The 19,401-nt window shown below is 43.5% G+C and overlaps 1 protein-coding gene across 2 annotated transcripts in view; it reads left to right on the top strand.

Annotated features, from left to right (window-relative positions):
- The window catches only part of TTC29 (tetratricopeptide repeat domain 29), a 495,923-nt gene that overhangs the window by 425,336 nt on the left and 51,186 nt on the right, over positions 1-19,401 (top strand). For both annotated transcript variants that reach the window (XM_029603106.1, XM_029603173.1), the window contains exon 9: positions 139-262. In XM_029603106.1, coding sequence (XP_029458966.1) covers positions 139-262 — 124 coding nt within the window. The remainder of the gene's footprint in view (positions 1-138; positions 263-19,401) is intronic.

Raw genomic sequence — 19,401 nt, 5'->3', positions numbered from 1 at the left:
TCCATATTAAATTATTATGCAATTAACCCAAAAAGAGCACACACATACAGATCAGCTGCCTGTATTCACTTTTAAGTTTTATTTGTAAATGTCATTTTTTCACATTACCAGTTATTGTTTTTATCCTGTATTTTTCAGTCAAGGCAAAATTACTGACTGTGTTCAGTATTTGGAAAAGTTCATTGAAATTGCCAAAAGCGGCGAGATGAGCCAAAGCCTTGTGGAATCATGCATATGCCTTGGGGATATTTTCAATACAAGAGTGAGTATTGGATGTACTAGTATTGTCATGTAATTTGTCTTAATTGAGAAAAATTCATGCCTTTATATGAAGAATATCTAATGTCAATTTTCTGTGTTTTTGTCGTACAAGTGATTGCTTCTAGGTATCACAAAAATTAAAAATACTCCTTGGTGTGATTGAAATGCATATTTCTGACTAGCATAATGCCAGTCATCTTTGATATAGATATTATGCTGTTGCTTTGTTCAATATTTTTGTTTTTATACCTGTAATAGCATTCATTTCTTTCAAATAATCATTTTAAAATTACTGACTTTTATACTAGAAATATTATAGTTCTGTTTTTTTGTATGGTAGACATGATCTATTGTGATAAGAATAATTTTTGAATGACCATTTTACTGTTCTAGCCCTTGCTCTCTCTTCTTACTCCCTTTTTACGTCACTTCTATGGCTATAAAAGCAGATAATTCCGATAACAGAAAAAATAACATGGATTATTACTTGGTTTCCTGAATAGAAATAGATAATGCTATATTTTGTAAAGTAAAGCCCATGAGGTATCATGGTAGTGTTAATGTGCACATTTATATTAAATTGATGAGTATATTCCACCAAAATCAATACACATTCATCATTTAGGGTTTAATTTTCCTTCTCACTTCTGTTCACTAGTAAAATAATGTATGGACTTGCTAATAATGATTTCCTGAGGTCTTAACCTTATGGTCCAGCACACGGTCTAAAGTGACTTTGAATAACTCAGAAATAAACTTGATGACCCTGTGTTTACTTTGCTGATTCAGAATCTCAGTATGAGAACAAATTATAACACTGATGTGGAATGTCCTTACACCAGGGCAAGTCCTTTAAAGAAAGCTGGGTATGATTTCAAAATAGCAAATAGGAAGTAACATTACTCCTCAGATTATAGAATATATGTGTGTTCTGTTTTCAAAAGGGTACATTTTAAAAAACAGCGTGCGTGCGTGCTTTTGTTCGCGCACCAGGCGCAAACAGAAATCCGGGGTCGGCGCACGCAAGGGGATGCACATTTGTGCACCTTGCGCACGCCGAGCCCTGCACGCGCTGCCCGTTCCTTCCGAGGCCGCTCTGAAATCGGAGCAACCTTGGAGGGAACTTTCCTTCCCCCCCCCCCTTACTGTTATTGTAAAAGTTACGCCTGCCCCGGAAGAGAAGGAGTTGGGGCAGCCCCGGGGCTGACGCCATGAAGACTTCGCCGACATCGAAAGGTATACTCCATTTTCGCTGCCAGTTTCGCACCGAATAACTACACCTTTTATGGTGTAGTTATTTGGTGCAATGCCGCAGCGATGCCGGCTATCGCAGGACCGCCCTGCCCCCGGTTACCGCCGAATTCACTATGCCTTGCGGCATTAGTAAATCCAGCCCTAAGTTAGCAAAATAATCACAATTTACTCCTCACACATTGGATCTGATAGATTCATGTTGACTACGATATCACAAATGATATCATATCCTAAATTAACTATTTGGATTCCATTCCATATAAAGTAAGTTACAACCCAGAACAAAGTGGCAAGGGGGTAACCTGCATAGAGTGGCAATTACAACCCTGAATATCTTGCAGATTGGGTAGATCATTTTGGTCTTTATCTCCCATTATTTACTATGTTACTATGAGAATACCCGTTCACTAGTCATGCTTGTTGGTGTTCAGAAAAGTACATTCTGGGCCACTTTGTCTAGCTCTGACCAGACCAGAGCCTTGTGTGCCCAGTGTGTGAACAAGTCTGTGCCCATATCCTCAATGAGTTCTGTGAGATAGCCTATGGCTGAAATTTTTACAAGGGTCTCCTGTGCTGTGTGTGTATTGAGGGGGGGGGGGGGGGGGGGGGAATGATGATGGACATTGCTGATAACTGCTGTACTTATTTCCTGTGTCAGGAGAGCCTGTTTTGTGGTGGCCATGGGTGGGGATGGGGGTGTAGCTGATAGAATGCTGCTTATGCTGATAGTACTATGTAGGATGCCCACTACATCTACACTGCCTCTCGGCCTCTGATGCTCCCATTCCCACACACTAGCCACCAGCATCTTCTTCAAGGTAATTAGATTGTTGGACTATAGGAGGAACATAGCCTTTCAGCCTTGGGTCATGCAGACTGGAGGAAATGAAAGGATCCTGGTGGGTGAGGGATTTGAGGCTATTTTCCAGTTGCTGCTGGTCCACAAGCAATAATAGTTCTGGTTTCAGGCCCTACTCCACCGTAAACCTTCTAACTTCTCCAGGAAACTGACTATGGGGATGACCTTGCCCAGAGTGGCTCTTTTGGAACTCTGATCCTCCATGGCATCCTTAAAGGGCTTCAGGATTTGTACCAGGTGTTTCATATATATCCAGTTGTCATGCCACATGGGACAATTCCCACCTATCTCAGAACTAGATGTATCAAATTACTATAAATAGCACCCGCAATAAAAAAAAAAAAAGGGGGCATGGCTAGGCTAATTTTCCTGATACCGCATAGGTATTTACTGCAATGCACGATACATTTATTGCACCTCTTGTTATTTTCACATCGCACACCACTGCAGGTGTGTTACCAACCAAAAAAGTTTTTATTGTGAATGGCGGTTGTGAAAGAGTGCGAGCGCCTCTGTAGAGGCTCACATATAAGTAAACTATACCATTGTAAGAGGGGGGCAGTGTGAGGTTTGTGGGGTGGGGTATGTTTTGGGAGCAGTTTTGCATGCACAGTCATAGGTACGAACAGCACAGTTGCCATCAGTGAAGATTTTATGTGATTTGGAGTGATGAAAGGTAAAAGAATTGTAGATTTGTACAATTTACTCTCTACCTACCTTGAAGCATCTAGGTAGAGAGCGCATCAAGCTAGGTAGAAAAAACATTGTACAAATCTGCCCATATCCTGAATAAAATCTGTGCAGAGTTACCCCCCTTTCCCACTTTCGTGGAGCTTCTGCCCATCCTTCATGCTCTAGTGAGAGAATTTTGTTCTTTCCTGCACCTCTCTATCAATTCCTTGAGGACTGAGCTGCCATATTGCTAGGCATCCAGCGCCCTTGGTGCAGGAAGTGTTTAAAGTATTAGAACCCCGATAGTGACCAAGACAAGAGGATCAGTGAACACCAGGAGATCTTTATTATGCCCAAAACAACATAAAAAGCCCGACTCAGGCCGAGTTTCGCTCTTTGAGCTGCTTCAGTGTATGTAATGCCGGTGGTCAGTCTCCATATAGCAGTTCAGTCTCTTTTAGAAATGTTTAAGCAATTGCCATCACCATACAAATGCTGTTGCAAACACTTCAGTGACTAGTTCCGTTGCATCCGGACACCAGTTCTGCTGAATCAATACCAGCTTTCAGGCGTTCAAAACCGCCAAAGTTACAATAGCCCCTGAAGCAGCTCAAAGAGCGAAACTCAGCCTGAGTCGGGCTTTTTATGATGTTTTGTGCATAATAAAGATCTCCTGGTGTTCACTGATCCTCTTGTCTTGGTCGCTATTGCAATATTGGATCGGTTTCTGGTTTGCTTTTTTAGAACCCCGATAGCCTACCATCTTCCTCTGCCTTTTTCATGTTAGTGCAACTGTCTATAACAACAAAACAAAACAGGAAAACAATCTTGTCTCTTCAGCCTAGTTACCAACACTCCATCATCATCCTTATTGCTCCTAAGATATGAACTAAGGTATGGCTCTGTTCCATCACCTGTGTGTACAGTACAACCCGCCTATATTTTGTTTGTCTGCCCCCACTAGAGCTGCTGTTTGACCCTGCCTTTGCCATCTGCCACCAGTGTGCCATCAGGGAGAAGTCACCAGTGTGCTATCAGGGAGAAGTAGGCATGCGTAGCATTCAGACTGCTCCAGATGTTATTGGTGAAATGGATGGTACTCCCTTCCATTTTGGCCAGTTGCTCCTGTATATGAGTATAGCACTGAGTGTACAGGTTGGATTTACTTGCCTACTGAATGTTGTCCTGGGAGGCATTTTGTAATTGGAGCTAAGAGGTTCGGCAGCTGCTTAAATCTCATTTGCCTAGATAAATCATCCTGAGTAATCATTCCTCCAATGTACTGTTACCATCTTTGATGCTGGATGCCTTTTACTCCATTTGCTCCATGGTGGCTTGCTTTTGACATGTCTACTGAAAAAACTGTTTAGATATGATGTAATCTTAATATAAATTTCTAAATAACATCATATGAGCCAAAGTTCTTTGCCATTGCCAATGTAGTCTTATACTTAACGAGACCTCATATATTGTGGCGGGCTTTTCATACAGAAGCCGCGTCCAGCCACTATAGAAGGAATGCGGTGATTTAATGATTGTTGCACCGTCTTGATATTATAATCATTGGTCTCTCGGAAGGTTTGTATTTGTAACAACAACTTGTGTCAGTTTCCAATTAGTTAAATGCAGTAAAAGGTTTTGCACTTATCGTAGCGAAGTTTGCAGCTGAGATATAACGCTGGCGTTGGCCTGACACGGCTCGTGTTTCTGTGAACCTTCTTCAGGGGCCGCACTATGCCAATGCTATAATATAATGAAAAAAAGTTATAAACGCCAAATGGGAAATAACATAGACACAAACCTATGCAGCTATTGTTTGTGTCTATGTTATTTCCCATTTGGCATTTATAACTTTTTTTCATTATATTATAGCATTGGCATATGCGGCCCCTGAAGAAGGTTCACAGAAACACGAGCCGTGTCGGGCCAACGCCAGCGTTATATCTCAGCTGCAAACTTCGCTACGATAAGTGCAAAACCTTTTACTGCATTTAACTAATTGTAAACTGACACAAGTTGTTGTTACAAATACAAACCTTCCGAGAGACCAATGATTATAATATCAAGACGGTGCAACAATCATTAAATCACCGCATTCCTTCTATAGTGGCTGGACGCGGCTTCTGTATGAAAAGCCCGCCACAATATATGAAGTCTCGTTAAGTATAAGACTACATTGGCAATGGCAAAGAACTTTGGCTCATATGATGTTGCTTTTGACATGGACATGAAGTCTGCTTGCCTTCCATCTCAATGGAGGAAAGGATCAGTCCATAGCCATCCCTCAGGAATATTCTGAGCCTGAGCCCAGGCCAAGGGCATGAATCCAGATGTTGCATAGCTAGCAAATAAGACCTCAGAGAGGGGAGTGCTTGTCTTTTGGGGCCTAGTCCTTGATGAACTTCGGTTTCTCTGGGAAATTCACCCATTGATGGGATAAAAATCACCATTTTTACAGCTGATATCGATGTTGATTCCTCTGCGAGAACTGGTATCAATGCCAATCTTCTGGTAGCTCAAAGGAATGCAGTCTGCATGGAAACCGATGCCCTCAATGCTGGAACACCAATATTCCTCATTGCTCTGTCCAACGCCTGCTGAATTTTTCTGAACCAGCTTCTTCACAAAGATTGTCTTCCTGGAATATTAGAGATGTATTGGTGAAGACACCTGGACCCTTGGAGATTGTTGCAATTCCCAAGAATGAAGCAAGGATGATCTCTCTTCATCATGGGATAACTTCCTGGGATTCACATCAACCGCCAGAGTATTCCCACTCCTGGCATCAGGTATTGACGTCAGTGTCAGTGCTTCTTTGTCTTCACCTGATGCACGTCATCAGCACCCTTCAATGCCAGAACCGAAGAAGTTGAACCCTTCACTTTCTTTGAGTGGAAGGAGATAGATGATTATCTATCCCTCTGCTCCTTCTTGGCGCTCAGTGTTGTGGAGAGGGGGGGGGGGCGTTCGATGCCCTGTTAATACTGATGGCCTGGATTTACAGATGCTAAGGGGTCATGGTTGTGCAAACTGGATATCTCTGGATGTCATCACTGGTCCCCAGGCAAAGGATACATCTATCATGGAGTCCATGATAGGTTTCCTTTTGTCTTCTTATCAATTGAGCTAAACAACAAGCGTAGAAAAATCAATTGACTCTATGATAAACTGTGACTGAAGCCACTTCAATGCACTTGTGCTGGTACACAGCACAGCTGCTGGAAAAAAAAAAAAAAAAAAAACTTAGAAACTGACCAAAAAATCTACCTAGGTGACTGAAGGAAACAGAGACCATGGAGCCCTGTAATGAATGAATCCTGCCCTCACAGGAATCCGAAGGATTCTCACACAGCAAGAGAGAAAAACTTAGACCCGTGGCTCTATGGAAAAGATGAGACTGATGGGGCTCCCATGTGGATATGTGGTAGTATAGCATGCTGCACATTCCCAGTAGGTCAGTCTCAAGGTTTCTAGAAACTTTGAAGTAAAAGTTCTATGCCAGGTTCCATCTGATGATGGAATCCATGTGTGAGCACTGCCATCCTGCTTTCCTCAGAGAAATAAATATATCACCCGATAATAAACTTTCCCTTTTTGGGAAAGCTTTGCTTCCTAGTGATATTTACCGGTATTTATTTAAAAGATCTCTTTTGTTTTCTGTTAGGGATGTACATTTCTTTTGTTTCATGTCTTAGTGTGCACTAAAATTTTTAACGTGCAGAATTGTTTTAATGCACATTAAAACTATTTACCACACATTAAAACCCATGTAGTGCTTGCTAAAAAATTACTTTCAATACTACATATCACTTCTATAGTGCTCTTCAATGTGCACTGTTAGGAAATTAAAACAAAAACAAAACAAAAAAACATACATTTTCCCGCAACACCCCCTTATTGAACATGTACTGTATTTTATACTGTGCCCTCTTTTGAGCTTTTTGGAGTAATGGATAAGAAATTTGAAGAAATAAAACAAATGAATAACCATGGGGGCCATATTCAAAGACATTTAGCCAGAAATTTTGTATGTTTTCCAACTCAGATGCCAATATTTAAATATTTTGGGCACTTACCTGACTAAAGTTTAGCCTGATAAAGTAGGGGCATTCTGGTGGTGCTCTCAGACGGTGTTAGGTTAGCCAGATAAGTTATCCAACTAACTCCAGTTATGCCATAGACTAGCACTAAAATTAACCAGATAAAATTATCTGTTTAACTTTGATAGCCTGGTATATTCAGTTATATGGACATGCCATTGAGTATCCTGCCAAAATTAGCCAGATAAATGTATCTGGCTAATTTTACTAGCCAGGCAACAGCTGAAAATGGACTCCTAAATATTTCTGATCAGACATAGAATTTAATATTAGTAACAATAGAAACATTGCCCTGAAACAATCCAGTAAAAACTCTGAAATATTGTATACTTAGTAATTTTCTTCAGTAATTAGGCTTAATTTGCTTAAGCGTGGTATTAATTATTTATCTATGAATTCTGACAAAATATAAGCTTTAGAAATGTTATTATTACTCAACTGTATATCTGAGCATGTGCTCTGTTATTGTTTTGTGCAAATAAAACTGAAGAAGGTGATGTTTGTAGCCAATATTTTTGTAGACGGGAAGAATGTAAAATATATTTATAACTAAAAATATTTAAGTAGTATTAGTTTATGCTTTGAGAGGTCATTCTGAAGTCCCCTGATTCATTTTGCTATCTTTTACCTTTCCAATCGAAGCCTATGGTGAGTTGTGTAAAAATCTATCACAGAAAGTAAACATAATTTGTACAGGGAATCACCTTTCTGGCATTCTTTTTAAAGGTTACAAAAAGGAATTATTTGGAATTTTAAAACAAATATGTATTTTATGTCAAAATTTGCTAGATCTTTAAAATGTAGTTTACTTATTAATGTAATGTATAATATCTTATAGCATTAACTATTAAATTCAACCCAATCACTGTAGATAAAAGGAGAATTCATATTGTTCTTTGCTATATTGCTGTTTTGCTTGATCTTGATTTAAGATCTACTGATTATTTGATACAGGGGAACTGCAGGTATAATAAATAATATTTTTTTTATTTATATTCCCCCTTTTAGGACACTTCATAGTGGATTACATTCAGGTACTGTAGATATTTCCCTATCCCTAGAGGGCTTAAAGTTTAAGGGGCTCATTTGCTAAGCCACAGTATTTTTCCCCAAGAGAAAAATACCGCAGGAGTCACAAAACTGTGGTAAATGGCCCTGTTGCTCTTTGACTGCTGTAGTATTTTTCCCCATAGTAAAATCCATGAGGAAGAATACCCTGTTGGTAAATGCCTGCATACAACACATGATGAAGGTCCCAGGTATATAAATCAAATAAGTCCCTTTCAGAGAACCTCTCCTTCACAGGTTTTATAAGGAAAATGGATAAGACCATTCCATTTACATTACAGATGGAAGAAGAGTACAGAAACAAGATGCTGGAAATCTTTGCAATCGTGGTTCACAAGATCCTTCAGGAGGAACTGATGAGAAAGTGAGACCCCCTCACAATAGCTCCCATCAATAAGAAAGCGAACACAGTTTATTTCAGTCAAAAAAACTCCTGGATTTGACAGGCGTCAGTGCCCAACCCAATTTGTGGTCTTCAAATCTACTCTCAAGAAAGGCCAAATGCTCCAGGACCAGTTTCTCAGTGCCCCCGGTGGAGCCCACGATTACAGAACTACACCGTGCATCTACCTCTACCGGCCAGAGTACGACATCAGTTATGGTGGTGGCTGCAGCCCGGCCACACGAGCCGGGGGTCAAAAATGTCCTCTCCAACCTGGACCCTGCTCACTACAGATGCCAGCCTGAGCGGCTGGGGAGCACACTGCGAAGAACTAACCGCCCAAGGGCGATGGAACAGAGAAGAGTCTGGGTGGAACATCAACCGACTAGAGGCACGGGCAGTCAGGTTAGCATGCCTGCGATTTGCCCACAGACTTCGCAACAGAGCAGTCAGAGTGATGTCGGACAATGCCACCACGGTGGCATACATCAACCGACAGGGCGGAACCAGAAGCCGACAGGTATCCTTAGAAATAGCCCCCCTGATGGCTTGGGCGGAAGCAAATCTCCAGGACATCTTCGCCGTCCACATCGCCGGGAAGGGCAACACCACGGCAGACTTCCTCAGCAGAGAAAGCCTAAACCCGGGGGAATGGCAGCTGTCGTCCACGGCCTTCCAGATGATCATGGACCAGTGGGGGACGCCGGGCATGGACCTACTAGCTGACAGGTCCAACGCTCAAGTACCCAGATATTTCAATCGCAGGCGAGATCCTCTATCCCAGGGGATCGACGCCCTGGTACAGCCATGGCCTCAGGGGATCCTGCTATATGCCTTTCCCCCCATGGCCCCTGCTGGGCGCCATTATACACAAGATTCAGCAGCACAGAGGCCTAGTTCTTCTCGTGGCCCCGGACTGGCCAAGAAGACCCTGGTACGCAGACATGAGAAGACTACTGGCAGGGGATCCTCTACCCCTGCCCCCTCACAGGGACCTGCTGCGACAAGGACCCATCCTCCACGAGGATCCAGCTCAATTCTCTCTTACGGTCTGGCCATTGAGAGGGCTAGACTGAAGAAAAGGGGATACTCGGGGCCGGTGATAGATACACTCCTCCATGCACGCAAGTTCTCCACATCACTAACTTATATAAGGATATGGAGAGTATTTGAAGCCTGGTGCGACACTCGCAGCACCAATCCACATGCCGCTAAAATCCCCATCATTTTGGATTTCCTGCAAGATGGGCTCCAGAAGGGTCTGTCCCTCAATTCAATCAAGGTTCAGGTGGCAGCGCTATTCTGCTACGGCCCCAGGAGTGATGGCAACAGCATTGCCACACACCCAGACGTTTCACGTTTCCTGAAAGGAGTCAAACACATTCGCCCGCCACTGAAGTGGCCAGTGCCCCTGTGGAACCTCAACCTAGTTTTGGAATTCCTAGCGGGACCCGCCTTCAGACCCCTCCGAGGCCTGTCTCTCCGTTTGTTAACCTTGAAGATGGTGTTCTTGCTGGCTGTATGCTCAGCGCGCCGCATCTCAGAGCTACAAGCGCTATCCTGCCGCGATCTGTTTCTCAGAATCACTCCAGGGGCTATCCATCTTCTCACAGTTCCCTTCTTCTTACCCAAAGTAGTCTCACACTTCCACCTCAACCAAACCATATCCTTGCCCACCATGGAAGGTTTGAAGAAGTCAGAAGAAGGTCGAATACTGCGCCATCTCGACCTCGGCAGGCTGCTGTCCAGATACCTGGACATGTCGGAAGCAGTACGAAAGACGGACCACCTGTTCGTCCTTCACAGCGGGAAGAAGCAAGGGGAAGAGGCCTCACAGGCAACCATTGCCCGCTGGATCAAAGAAGTTACCAAGGCGGCCTACGTAGAAGCGGGAAAACCACCACCTCTACGGGTCAAGGCTCACTCTACCAGAGCGCAAGCGGCCTCCTGGGCAGAAACTAGGATGCTGTCACCGGCAGAGATATGCAGAGCGGCAACGTGGTCCTCCCTCCATACCTTCTCCAGATTCTACCGTCTGGACGTCCAGGCCAGGGAGGACACAGCATTTGCAAGGGCAATCCTAAACGGACCTCGGGCAGCCTCCCACCCAGTCCAGGAGTAGCTTTTGTACATCCCATTTGTTCTGAGTCCATCTGCTACACGCTAGGAAATGGAGAGATTACTTACCTGATAATCTCGTTTTCCTTAGTGTAGACAGATGGACTCAGCATCCCGCCCGGCTGCCGATACACATGGGAATTCTCCGATTCAGGGTAAGCCATGTTTTCTTACATAGGGCATACACCCTGCCGGGTGTCGACACCTTCCAGTTGAGAACACTGGAGGTCTCCAGCTACTATCAATCGGTCAGATTAATCATGTTTGGTTAATCAATCGGTCAGTCACACATATATCCATGAAGCTTTTGCAAGGAAGATTACTGAGCTGCTGCACTTCCTGCAGGGGTATATGTACCACGTGCTGATGTCAGATCCGTCTCCAACTGCTAGCACGAGCACACTATACCCATTCGTTCTGAGTCCATCTGTCTACACTAAGGAAAACGAGATTATCAGGTAAGTAATCTCTCCATTTTGAGATTGTAAAATAGTATTATAATGAGACTTATGTCTTTGAGTAGAACATGGTTTCAGTGGAGTAACTTATTCATTACACTTCAATGATATAATATAATTTTATAATAATGAGTCATCTTGTCCAGACTGGTAACAGGAATGTGTGTCAGGGTCCAATTTTTTTGTGTGAGCAAGTTGGCATCCATATATCCACGTTTTAAGATAGTGGATGCAGAGGTATCTGAAAAAGTAGAGGGCAGAGTTAACCCAAAGGTGACCCTCAGCAAATAGTGGTACACGTAAAATTTCTAGATTATCTGATAAAAAGAAAAAAAACAGAGGGGTTAATGAAAATCATGTTGAGAGTGTGACTGCTCTATGGATGGGACCATTGATTATATCCCATCCACTTGCAGACATGACATCCATAAAGAGCTAAACAGCCCACAGAAGTCATCACATCTGCAATGACCACGTATACAAGAAAACAAAAATGCCAAAATGATGTATACAACTGGCAGTTATCCTTAAATATTGTAGTAGTGGGTGTCAGCAAGCTGGGACTCATATAAGACCTTCGTATGGAAAACAGCCCAAACCTCTCAATCATCCACCCATGCATTAGTTAACTAAAGACAGACATGTGAGTGGGGGTTCTGGTGTATGTGGAGATTAAAATCACTAAGCACTATAGTTCTGTTCATATCCAAATGAGTACAGTTTAATAGCTCAATAAGAAAGAAATTGTATGATAAGACTCCTGGTGGGCAGTAAACCAGCAGAATATTAAGTATGTGAGATGAGAGAGATGATATGAAAATAGAGAAGATCCTCAAGTATCAAAAGATGCAATCAAAGACCAAGAAAACATGGCAGAAAAATACAGAAATTATCCCAATATAATTGAGCACCAACAGCCTGATTAAAGAACAACTTCCATGTGCATCTTGATATGTTGTCTATACAGATTACATCTTATGAGTTCCAGAAAGAAGCTCTATTAAGCACAATGCAAGCTTTAGAGCAAAAGCAATAAATTTGAGAGATTGTGATCATATTCAATATGTCCTGGCTTACAAGTGAGTTTCATTTTTGTCAGGGTATGTGCAAAGCAAACCCATTTAGAGATCCTGCCGTGAGAGGACCCTTTGCCTTTAAAAAATACAAGATTTTATCCTAAGGACCTTTTATGTAGCAAAGAAACCCCTAATTAGTTTCAATTATCCAGTGACACTACCATTAAAATTATTTGAAGTCTGGAGTCTACACAAGAAGGGACAGAATCTCAATATAAACCCCACACCTCTGTTTGAATAACACACCCTGCATCCATAGAAACTCCCCGTACAATGAATGCAAAGCAGAACTAGATGTTGCGACCATCGCTGCCCGACATCTCCACTCTGCCCACCTTACCTCTTTGGCGACTCCTTCTTTGGTTGATGGACGTTTGGCTGCCGCGGCGTCATCTTGCCGACCTCCTCCGGTGTTCCCAGACCAGCTAGACGCTGCCTTACGCCATGTTCTCCTGAACCTAAGGGCGCGCGCGTAGCGCGGCCCTGACTCAAGTACCTGCTGTGGCGCGAACCTCAGGGGCGTCCCCCTGAGATGATGTCATCATCGCCAGATATTTAAGGTATCGCTGCGGATGGGATTCGCTCTCCGCTTACCTTGCTACTCTGCCTCCTCTGACTTTTTTCCAGGGGTACCCGCTCCTCGGGGGCCTCGCTCTCTTGCTTTTCAGGTCGCAGTCTGGAACCGGTACTCACTGCTTGAGGGCCCACATTCCCGGACCTGCTACTGAATATAACTTCTGCCAGGAAGTCACCGCTGCCTACAACACCAGTGAGTTACCATCTCTCAGAGCTTTCCCTGGAACCAAGTACTTGCTCCTTGAGGGCCTACTTCATTCCAGCTTCTGGGCTGTTCCAAGAGACTATTGTGTGAGTGTTACCATCAAAGTTCTGTTCCTGAACTCTGCATACTCTGCCTACTCACTATCTCAGTTTCTCTACAGCTCAGCCATCCTGTGATCGCTGTTCCAGTGCCCTGAGGGACTACAGCCCAGCCGGGCTCTTCCATCTCACTACTGCCACCTCTGGTGGTTCTCTAAAACAGTTTAATAAAAGAACTAGTGTGTGTCTGTCTCCCAACTCTGAGCTTGACCGGTGGTCCCTCTCGGGATCTTCCCCGTGGGCGTGGTCATCTGCCACCTGCCCAAGGATCCACCCACAATTATCACAAATAATAACACTAGAATGTTTCACTTTAAAACTCAACATCCAAAATATTCAAGAAAATTCAAGTGTTACCTCAATAACAGCAACACAAACTTCCGCCTGTGCAGAAGAACTACAAAACCCTACAAAAAAGATACTCAGAACTTTACCATACCATTACAGCACTAAATCCCAAAACTCAAACAGCACCAACCCTACCCATGAGAAGGCAGAATTGCAAATATTACACTAGGCCCTAGAACATAAATACACCTCCTATTGGTATAAAAAAAAACAGAAGTAGCTGGACTGCTTCAGATCCCTATGTAGGAACTGCATGTAGAATCCCTCACACATGCAGAACACAGAGCAGCACCTAATAAAAAGAATATGATATTGCAAATTAGAGAAATATGCTGAAACAATAGAAAAGGAAACCCCAAGAAACCAGATTCTTGAGTAGTAAAACACTGAAGAAAGAAACAGAAATGCATTTCCTCTTGAATTGAGCAAAATGGAACAATATAGGAAATATACATTCAAAAAGTTGGCATATTCCACCCTTTAAAAACAGAAAATAAAATGCTGTTTTTGTACCTTTAATCTTTTTTTTTTCTAATTGACTTGGTACTGATCTCTCTTATTTATTTCCTTTTGTTAGGCTTCTCCTAACTCTTTTCCAAGGTCCCATTTCCTTTTTCTGCTTCTCCTCTCTTCCTATATTCTTCCCTTTCTCCCCTACATCTGCCTCTCATATTGATTTTCTTGTTTCATCTTTTTTTGCTCTATTTCTTTTGACTGCTATCTGTCCATCCATAGCTAGATTTTACTCCACTTTCTCTCCTCTCCAGTCCTCAGTCTCCCTTTTTCCACCTCTAACCTATCGTTCTCACCTTTCATCCCCTCGTCTCTCTCTCCTCCCCTAGTCTCCTAGTGCTTCTCTGTCTTTCACCAACTCTCTAGTCCCTGCTTTCACTCTACTTTACCCCCTCCAGAGCCCTCATCTACCTTCCTCTACATCTCATTGTCTCACCAATCCCAGCTCCTTCTCTGTCGCACATCCCCTCCACTAACTTTAGTCCTTTTCTTCAGTCTTTTACCCCTACACTGCCTCCTATTCCTCATTTATCTCCTCCATTTCGATTTTTTTCTCTCCCCATTCAAACAGGGGCATGGCCAGAACTGCATTTTTTTCGGGGGGGATAGCCCCCAAGGTTAACTTGGTTAGGTACTGTAGCCAGTCCTGCCCCTCTCCATCCCTAACCTCATCATATGTGGATTTTCATGGCAGTGGCTACAAAACCCATTTAATTTCTGATAACTCTCTTCTCTTCACTGTCTCCCTGATCTGTCTCTGCTGTTTCTCACTATCTGTGTTTAAGTCAACTACTTTATGTAGCAAGCTACTATAAACCAGTTTCCTGCCCCCCACGAGTTTATCATCTGTTGGAGTCTTAAGAGTGTGGACTGAGCTGCATCTGGATCTAAGTGATGTGTTTTGAACCTGTCAGAAAAGGGTTTTCAACCCTGCAGAGCCTGCAAGCCACAGCAGTCAAAAAGTGAAGGAATATAAAAATGTGAAAAACCTCTGTGTGCTCTCCTGTGAATGACAAATGTTCTGCAAGAACCATCATCCAGCACTCATGGAGTTAGCAAGTTTGGAAAAGGGCTGTACTGTTTAGCCTGCTCAGAGAACAGTACCTCATAGCCAGCAGAGGAGGAAGCCAAAGGAATTCTGGGAGACCATTTAAGGTAGAAGAGATGCAATTTGGCTGTGTCTGTGGGGCAGAGATGGCCATGAGTTGGAGCCAGGAAGAGAGGAGTGCATCGGCAGCCCTGCAATCAGTTATTCTCCTGAAGAGCTAATTATTGAGAGGGAGAGACAGAAGTCTGTACTCTGAGGAAATAGAGGGACAGACAGCTGTACTTGCTCCATAGCCGAGATACATTTATACAAATGTTAATCACTCAGGCAGCTGAAGAGCAATTATGTAAATAGTCTTCCACCCAGCCCAGAAATTCCTAAACTTTGAAGGGACTGAGAGGAGGGGTGAATAAAAATTAGCTGCCAAAAGTAAATAAAGATTTTGATGGCTTCAAACTTATACATGTCTAGCCCAAGGGCAGCGGTGTTTTCCTTTCAAATTAGCCTCCTTAAAGGAGCAGAAGATTATGGACCGGCAGTGATTCCAATGTCTTCAGGCCCTCTACCTGCTGCACCTTTAAGGGCCTGACTCAGATTGAAAGTGAAGCTACTGCTAGGGGTGGGTGCCTGAGTTAAAAGTGAGGAGGCACATTCCCCTGAAGCCCACGTGTGGCTGTGCTTCTGCATTCAAAGAACTGTCTCCCTTCTTCTGTCTCTCACCCTCTTCACAGTCCTCTGTCCCTTTCTACTGCCTCCAAGTCTCTCCACAGCTCCTCCAGCTCTTTCACACTGTCACACCCCACAGCCCATCTAACGCAACCCTACTTAAATCTTCAACTCAATCATCTAGTCTTCTCTATCTTCTTAGGGGTAGGTATTCAACAGCCATTTAGACGAATAACTGAAAGGTTTTCCATTTAAATGGCTAATATGGCAATTTCAGCCAGTTATCTGGCTAAATTATAGTGGGATGGTTGAAGTGGCATTCTGGGGAAGGGTTCCGTTATCCAGCTAACTTAGCTGAATAAGTTTAGATCTAATTGGAAGCAGGCCAAATAACTAGCTACTTGCCCGGATATCTTCAGAGATGTCGGGATAAGCAGCACACATTTAAAAAAAAAAAAAAGAAAAGAAATGCACCAAGTCACAGGCCTCCTGGCTCGATGCCCACCCCCCAACACCACCTTATGTCTGTAACCTCCCTCTCCCCCACTGACGAAAAAATGCATGGCAATAAACAAAATACAATGTAAAGTTACAAAAGACGAGCACCACCGGCCTGGGCCTCCAATCCTCCCCCCCAAAAAAACATTATTTATTTATTTTATTTTATTTATTAGCTTTTATATATCGACATTCATGGGTACATCATGCCGATTTACAATATAACTGAAGGAGGAGATTACAAAAAACCAGTGTGGGGGGAGAGGGAGCAGATAGGAAGAGAGAAGGGGCGAGAGAAGAGAGGGAAAAACAGGAAGAGGAGAAAAGGAACAGTACCTGATGAAAAACAACAGAAGAATATAAGTAGCATTGTAAATTATACACTCAGTAAGGGGCTGTGTAGTACTTTGTACTTGATCCCTTCTGCCCCTCCCCCACAAGCAGCCACACACACACCGTCCCAGGCAGACACCCTCCCACCTACCCGTTACCTTCAACATCTTCCCCCTTGTCCTGCCAGGATCGCTTTACTAAGTGATCCTGCAGCTTCCTGCATTACTTACTTGATAACACTGGAAGTGTACTTCACTACACAGTGTAGTGTTTGCATGGGGCAGCAAAACAGCTAGCACGGCCCTGATTAGAGAGACTTTAGTTGTGATAGCACGACTATGCCTGAGTGAGACTGATTGATGTGTGTATGAGGATGTTTAAAATAATTAATAACAGTTTATAAAACAAATTGTATGGGGTGAGTGCTTAGAGCCCAAATGATGAGAGAATTCCAAAGTTAACAACCTATTTCTTCTGGTCCTCAAATTAATAATTGTTGTTGCTGATGGGCAGGTGCTACCAGGTGTTTTCTTGATTGGGCACCCTATGGGTTGGCTTACATTGAACAGGTCAGAGGAAACTATATGAGCACTACCAGACAGCAGACCAGAAACTCAGCACAGACATGCACACATAGAAACATAGAAATGACGGCTGAAGAAGACCAAACGGCCCATCCAGTCTGCCCAGCAAGCTTCGCACTTTTTTTTTCTCATACTTATCTGTTACTCTTGGCTCTTAGTAACCTTTGGTTCTATTTCCCTTCCACCCCCACCATTAATGTAGAGAGCAGTGTTGGAGCTGCATCTAAGTGAAATATCTAGCTTAATTAGTTAGGGGTAGTAACCGCCGCAATAAGCAAGCTACACCCATGCTTATTTGTTTACCCAGACTATGTAATACAGTCCTTGTTGATTGTTGTCTGTATATAGATCCACTTTTTTTCATTCCCCCTGCCGTTGAAGCAGAGAGTTATGCTGGATATGCATTGAAAGTGAAGTATCAGACTTTCTCCTTGCCGTTGAAGCAGATAGCTATGCTGAATATGCATTGAAAGTGAAGTATCAGACTTTCTCCCCTGCCATTGAAGCAGAGAGCTGTGCTGGATATGCACGAAGTATCAGACTTTCTCCCCTGCCGTTGAAGCAGAAAACTATGCTGGATATGCGTGAAGTATCATTCTTTCTCCCCTGCCGTTGACGGAGAGAGCAATGCTAGTTATGCATTGAAAGTGAAATATCAGGCTTATTTGGTTTGGGGTAGTAACCGCCGTAACAAGCGAGCTACTCCCCGCTTTTTGTGAATGGAAATCCTTTTTTCCACATTTCCTCTTGCCGTTGAAGCTTAGAGGAATGTTGGAGATGCATTAACCGTGTGTATGTTTATTGAATAAGGGTATTATCTCCAGGTAGTAGCAGTCATTCCCGCGAGCCACCCACTCTTCATTCACGTCCTCTAGACTTTGTGGATCCACAGTGTTTATACCACGCCCCTTTGAAGTCCTTCACAGGGGCGTGTAAGTTCTGGTCTTCACCACTTCCTCCGGAAGGGCATTCCAGGCATCCACCACCCTCTCCATGAAGAAATACTTCCTGACATTAGTTCTGAGTCTGAGTCTTCCTCCCTGGAGCTTCAAATCTTGACCCCTGGTTCTGCTGATTTTTTTCCAACGGAAAAGGTTTGTCGTTGTCTTTGGATCATTAAAACCTTTCAAGTATCTGAAAGTCTGTATCATATCACCTCTGCTCCTCCTTTCCTCCAGGGTGTACATATTTAGATTCTTCAATCTCTCCTCATAAGTCATTCGATGAAGACCTTCCACCTTTTTGGTCGCCCTTCTCTGGACCGCCTCCATCTTGCCTTTGTCTCTTTGGAGATACGGTCTCCAGAACTGAACACAGTACTCCAGATGAGGCCTCACCAAGGACCTATACAAGGGGATAATCACTTCCCTTTTCTTACTCGATATTCCTCTCTCTATGCAGCCCAGCATTCTTCTGGCTTTAGCTATCGCCTTGTCACATTGTTTCGCTGACTTCAGATCATTAGACACTATCACCCCAAGGTCTCTCTCCTGCCCCATGCACATCAGCCCTTCTCCCCCCATCGAATACAGTTCATTCGGATTTCCACATTCCCATATACATGACTCTGCACTTCTTGGCATTGAATCTCAGCTGCCATATCTTTGACCACTCTTCCAGCTTCCTTAAATCCCGTCTCATTCTCTCCACTCCTTCCGGCGTGTCCACTCTGTTGCAGATCTTAGCGTCATCCGCAAAAAGACAAAACTTACCTTCTATCCCGTCCGCAATGTCGCTCACAAAGATATTGAACAGAACCGGTCCCAACACCGACCCCTGTGGCACTCCGCTCAACACCGCTCTCTCTTCAGAGTAAGTTCCATTTACCATCACACATTGTCTTCTGTCCGTCAACTAGTTTGCAATCCAGGCCACCACCTTGGCACTCACTTCTAAGCTTCTTATTTTATTCACCAGTCTCCTGTGCGGGACTGTATCAAAAGCTTTGCTGAAGTCCAATGGCCAGGGGTGAAGTCCTTAGGAGGTCTCCCATGGTCTGGGGTCGTCTTTGCCGCCTCAGTGACATCTAGTGCCTCTGTTTTGTAACTGGAAATGTACCTGGAGAAATGACTTGCTTCCTAAAAACTACTTGCTTTATAGAAGTTTTCCTCATAGGCAAGATTGTCTCCGTTCATTGGTGGTCTTTGGGTGGAGTCTCTTGCTGAATTCTTTGCAATTGGTATGGTCTAGTGGATGTATTTGTAACTCCATAATGATTGGTGGATCCTTGGTACCAGGATAGAGTCAGGCCTGGGTTTAGGCATAAGCAAAATAGGCAATTGCC

Source organism: Rhinatrema bivittatum, chromosome 1, assembly GCF_901001135.1.
Source record: "Rhinatrema bivittatum chromosome 1, aRhiBiv1.1, whole genome shotgun sequence".
Lineage (NCBI taxonomy): Eukaryota > Metazoa > Chordata > Amphibia > Gymnophiona > Rhinatrematidae > Rhinatrema > Rhinatrema bivittatum.
The sequence above is the reverse complement of the archived record's forward strand: the minus strand, read 5'-3'. Positions and strand labels throughout refer to the sequence as shown.